This window comes from Pteropus medius, unplaced genomic scaffold (genome assembly GCF_902729225.1).
Source record: "Pteropus medius unplaced genomic scaffold, Ma_sr-lr_union100, whole genome shotgun sequence".
NCBI lineage: Eukaryota > Metazoa > Chordata > Mammalia > Chiroptera > Pteropodidae > Pteropus > Pteropus medius.
The window spans coordinates 4,627,985-4,633,861 of record NW_024347867.1 but is presented as its reverse complement, the minus strand read 5'-3'; the positions used below and the strand labels follow the sequence as shown (position 1 = coordinate 4,633,861).

Here is a 5,877-nt window from a genome sequence, read left to right as displayed (position 1 = left end):
AGTATCACTCTTCACAATCACATGAATTTTTTGAGAACAGGGACTGTCTTGCCCATCTTGGTTTCAGTATGTGAACCAAGGTCCAGATCAGCCAGCAGATAGAAGATTCTGTGTATAGGCTTCCAGGTTTTACTTCAGGTCTTTTCATTCCAGGGTTTAGACATCTGTAATTTCATTGTCATAGTCATGACTAAGGCAGAAGCATCCAGCCTAGTCATTCAGAGTGAGGAACACAGGTGAGACTCCTGAAGACACAGTTATGTAAATTATGTAGATGAAAAACTGAAGGAGAGATGGGGAACCACCATGACAGCTTCCTGTCTGCTTCCAATCCTTTTCTACATTGCTGCCCAGTGAACTTTTAAAAATGCAAGTCCAATTAATGCACTTTTCTGCTTAAAACCCTTTAATACATCCAAGGGTACTTGGGATAAAGACCAAAGCTGCTTCACCTGCTGATGAAGCCTGGAGTGACTGGCTCTTCTCTCTGCCTGTTGAAGATTCTGCACTTCACCACACATGCTCTTTTTCAGTTCATTGGAACAGACGGCTCCCTCCTGCCTCAGGGCCATTGCACCTGCTCTTCCCCCTGCCTGCATGTTGGAGCAGTAGCAGCCTGCCAGCACTTCTGCTGTCTTTGGCTGCCGCCTCTTTTGTTTGGCCAGCTCAGAGATTATTAAAGTGTGAATCCAAACGCCTTAAGGCCAGTCAACTTCTTCCGGTCTGCCTAGAGCCTTAATGTTTTCATCAGTCTTACCCTGCCAAATGTTACCTGACTGCCACCCAGAAGGAATTTGAGTATGCAATCCTTGGACTGATTAATTCCTACAAATCAGCCAGTAATCTGCACAAATGTCACTTTCTCAAGGAAGACTTCACAGCCCTACATTCTCAAAGTATCTTGTACTTTTCTTCATAGCACTGATCTCCATTGTCATTAAATAATTGATTGAGTAATTAGGTGTTTAAAACCTATCTTCCTGGCAAAGAATCTTGTCTTTTCACCATTTCTTTACATACAGAAGGCACTCATTTATTGAATAGATGAATGAGTGACAGAACTAGAGTATTCTAAAACAATAATATAAATAATTCTCTAAAAGCTTTAAATGAAAAGTATGGGCAAACATTTTTCTGAGATTTACTTGAGCTTAATTCTTCCAGTAGACACTGGGATCCCTTAACTCTGAGATGATAATATTGTGTGAAGTTTATAAGGACAGCGATTTCATATGAATGTACCATGTTCCATTGGACAGAAGTAACGGGGAAGCAGAAGGCTGCAGGCTCCCTAAACTTAAACTGGAACATGACTGTTCTTTTCATTATTCATCTTCTACCTTTTATGTAAAGATAATGGACTTCTGCACAAGATTTGTCTGAACAAATCTTTCATTAGTGCTGGGACTATGTCTGTCTTATAGATTGTGATATCAATAGCCCCCAAAATGGTGCCTACCACTGAGTATGTGATCAATAGATATTGGTTGAATGATATCTATGTATGATAACCTACTTGTGGGTGAAGATATATTTTCAAAGTTAGGATCAGATTTCTACTGTATTTCAGAATCAGGAAATGGCAAAGCTGTTCCATTGCAGGTAGTGTTGTAAGCATTACCTGCCACAGTATGCTGTTTCTTTCATTCATCCAATCCAATTGCAAAATCAAACCAAATAACCACCCCTTCCCTAAATGATATTAATGCCGGCCTTTCAAATGCATTTCCAATCCTTCTTTTGTCCATGGTCTTTCCCTATGCTACATTATCCTCTCTGCCTATAGTCACATCGAAAATGCAATGAGTTAATTATCTTCACAAATATTTCTTTTATTTTCAAATAGATCAGAATGTGCCCAAAGAATGTTTCACTGAAGTGTTTGTTGAGATTTTGATTTTATTATTATTAATGTTATTTTTATTATTATTAGGTCTCATATCTGAAACAAACTAAAGTAGATAATTTTCCATAGTGATGAGATATTTTCTTTATGTGGTAACTAGCAGTAAAAAGCAGGGTAAAAAAATCATGTGGACTACTATATTCACTGTGCCAGATACCTACTGTTTCCAACCCTCTCACCAGCCACTCTTCACCCTTTTGCATGAAGATCTCTGCTTCAGAGGCAGACGCGTGCAGGTTACTTTAACAGGCTCACTCATCCACTGGTTTCCAGCTGGGTTTGTCCAATGGGAAGCCCCCGCAGGGGGAAAGGAGCACAGCAGGGGATGGTCTGTATTTCCCTGCTCCCTCCCTCTAGAGTGGGCTTGGGCTGGCTGCATAATCACCATCAAAGGCCAAAGGTCACAGCTCCTCTCAAGGTGACCCTTTCTATACTCTCTGCCACTGTGTTCAGCTTCTTCCTCTTGTTCCTTTATGCTTACAGGTTATAACAGTTGCTATTACTAACCCAGGGGCACCTCATTTTTCTTTGTGGTTTCTCCACACCTGCCATAGCTCATAAATAGTCCCTTCACTAAACCTTCCTGGAGTGTGCTACTGGCTTCCCATTGGGGCCCTGACTGATGCATCCACTTGGCATTCCATTTGCAATCTCTCTCATTTTGATTAGGAATCAGAGTTATGGCGATGGGCTGTTTTTTTTGAATCTTACTCTACCGTCTGCTTTTTTATTAGATCTAAAAATTTAAGTTAATCATATTTTCCATGTGTGCTAAAATGTCTTCTTATTGTATCTTAATACTTTTTTAGTTTTGCTATGTATAGTATTATCTTTTGAAAATTATATAATTTGTTGAGTATTATTTTTCCTTTCCTATACTACTTTCTGTTCTCTTTGAGTTAATAAGTGTCTTATATTTGCATTTGCTTAATTTTCTATGGACTAATTATTAATTTAACCACTAATTCTCTGTCACTGTTAAAATCTCCCAAGTCATTCAGACATATCAGGTAAACTATCAATTTTACATTAAAGGAAAAGTCTCTTATGGAGCATTTGTAATTGCTCCAATGTAGACTGGTTGCCATATTCATTTATAGCTACTACAGCTATTGTCCGGCCTGGCATCTGCCTTTGCCACAAAATCCTGGGGATTTTTATCATTTCTATCTTTCACTGGATCCCATTTCTTTTTTCGCTGATTTAGTCCCATGATTTGGTGACACAAAACCTCCAGGAGCTTCCAGAAGAAGGTGCACAGAGGATAAATTTGAATCTTACAAGTCTGAAAATACCTTTGCTCTATCCTTGCACTTAACTTATAGTATTGCTGGTATACAATTGTGGATTGAAATAATTTTCATTTACAATCTCGAAAACATTCCTCCAGTTCCTTGTAACTCCCAGTGTTGGTAGTGGGATCCTTTCACTTGATCTTTTGTATGTGACTTTTTCTTCTCCTTTTGGAAGCTTGTAGGTTCTTTGCTCCAAGTATTGTGCAATCACTGATGAAATTTGGTGCAGGTCTATTTTTATATACTATTATGGGCATTTGACGAGCCATTTCAATTAAGAAACATTCTCTAATTCTGGAAACTTTTAAAAAATTTTTTGTTAAATATTTTCCTCTGTTTTCTATTCCCTCTTTTTTTGAATTCTTATCACTTGGAGCATGGACTTTTTGGGCTGGTCTTCTAAATTTATTAGCTTTTTTCTTTTATTTCCTATCTTTTGTTGTATGTGAGACTCCCATAGCTTTATCTTTCTCGTCTTCTATTGAATTTAAAATTTTTCTCTGCTATTATATTTTTATTCTTTAAGATCTCTTCTGAATTTTTTTTTTGCACAAAATTAATATTTATTCCACCTCTGTGTCATATTCCCAGATCCTTCACCAGCGTTGCATGAAGGAAAAAAATCAAAGCAAAACAAATGAAAAACTGAAATCAGAATCACTAATGTTATCAAGTAGGGAAACAAATAAACTAAAATTTAGTGGCCATCAACAAGAATACAGCAAAGAAAATGCTGTAAAAAGAAACAAAGATAATTTCTAGAAAACAGTATGCATCATACTCTTTCGAACCAACAAAATGTGCTCTTCTGCACACAATTGAACATAAACAGAATTCTTTTTAGTGTAAGGTATGGAAATCCAAGTTCTTTCTTAATATTATGGATGGATAAAATGCATTTGTAATGGCAGTTCCACTAACTTATTACAGAGTGAGCCAGGAACATATTTATAGATTCTGGGGAAGATGTGTCCCATAATTCTTTGATTGGGAAAGTGGACATTTTAGTCAAAATTAAACACACACACACACACACACACACACACACACACACACACACACACACACACAGAAGTACAAGACAATGATAAATGAGATTTTTCTTATGTCTTAGCAACATTTAGATGGAAATCAAATTTAAATGCAGTCCACACTGCTTTTGAAGAGGCTTTGGTTCAGCTCCAAAATCTTGATTGCTTCCTTGATGCAGTCTCCTATGAGAATACTTAGAAGGTGTCTTCTTAAACAATCAACCTATTTTTAGTCATGGAGTCACTCTTAGTAGCTGTGTCTGCATGGGACTGATAACTGATCACTACCTTTGGAAGGAGTTCTAACCTTTTCTTACATACCTTCATTTAGCTCTAACATTAACACCAGCTCCACACATATCGTCACTGTAGTCATCAAAAGATTCTCCAATAAGGCACAACAGTGTTTCTAGCCAAAAGCAATTGAAGTCACTTCGTCTCTGCTGTTTGTTCAATGTAATTAGCCATCGTCCTCCTTGTTTGTTTTTCTCGTCTTTCCACATAGGTTCAATACCATCCTTAAAAAGTGAGTAGTCACAGCCAGGCATTAAATTACTAGACAACTGAATATGGTTGTCTAGAGCCCAAAAGTCTTCAACAGTATCAAACTTAGAGATCAGCCGAAGGTTTGCTTGCCAAGTTTTAAAAAAACAGAGTGCCCATCTGTTCTGTAAAAGATGTTTAAGATAGTATTCTGGGTTAGCAACCTCCTGACTATATTCTGTTTTCTCTTCTTCTGTAGGTGGGAGATTAGGAGTGGGGGAGGTTTCTGGTTCCATAGTTCCCATCTCAGATCAATTTCTTTTCTGAGTATTCTTTGAGTATTCCTTTTATATAGTGTCTTGATCCCATTTCATAGTTGTGATATTTTTCTTCTTTTTATAGTATATTACTTTAAATGTATATACCTTTTGTTCCTTCTGTTCATTTAACACATATGCCAATTATTAAGTTATTGTTTCTCAGCTTATAATCTATTTGTAGAATTTTTGCTTCTTGTCCCTACACTCATGAAATCTTTTGGATTGGCAGTCTTACTTCCCAAGGGAGGAATACTCCACTGGGAACACAAAAATAGTTTCCTGTTGAGTTGGAAGAAGAGATTGCTACCTGGACAATTTTGAAATCTTCATTCCACTTAACCAACATGAAAGAAGGAGATTAGTCCACTGCCTTGGATGATTTGTCCTAATTATCAAGAGGAAATTGGGCTGCTGCTAAACAATTGGAGGCCAATATGTGGAAGCCAAGGGATTCTTTGGGCTACCCATTAGTACTTTTATGTCCAAAAGTAAAGTTAGTGGAAAATTACAGGATCTTGATATGTAAGAACCACTGATGAAATTTGGGTCATCTCACCAGGTAAATAAACCCAACCAACTGAGGTCCTGGATGAGGGCAAAAACAAAAATGAAAACAAACAAACAAACAAACAAACAAACAAAAACCATGGACTGGATAGTGAAAAAAGGAAGTGAGAAATATTATTCTTGGTCATTTATATTTCATTCATATACTTTTTAGCTCTTTATGATTGAAATATTGATAAGCTATTTTAGCGGAATGTGAATCTTATAAACAGCCACTTTATTGAACTCTCTTATTAACTTTTCAATTAATTCTTTGGGTTTTTCTAGTTAAAATA

The 5,877-nt window shown here is 36.9% G+C and overlaps 1 protein-coding gene across 1 annotated transcript; it reads right to left on the bottom strand.

The window, feature by feature from the left end:
- Positions 1–4,442: 4,442 nt before the first annotated feature.
- On the bottom strand, positions 4,443–5,035 carry LOC120615834 (eukaryotic translation initiation factor 4E-like). Its single transcript, XM_039879078.1, is given in 2 exon segments — positions 4,443–4,558; positions 4,561–5,035. Coding segments are annotated over 2 exon segments (576 nt in total). The 5' UTR covers positions 5,021–5,035.
- Between the last annotated feature and the right edge of the window lie 842 nt (positions 5,036–5,877).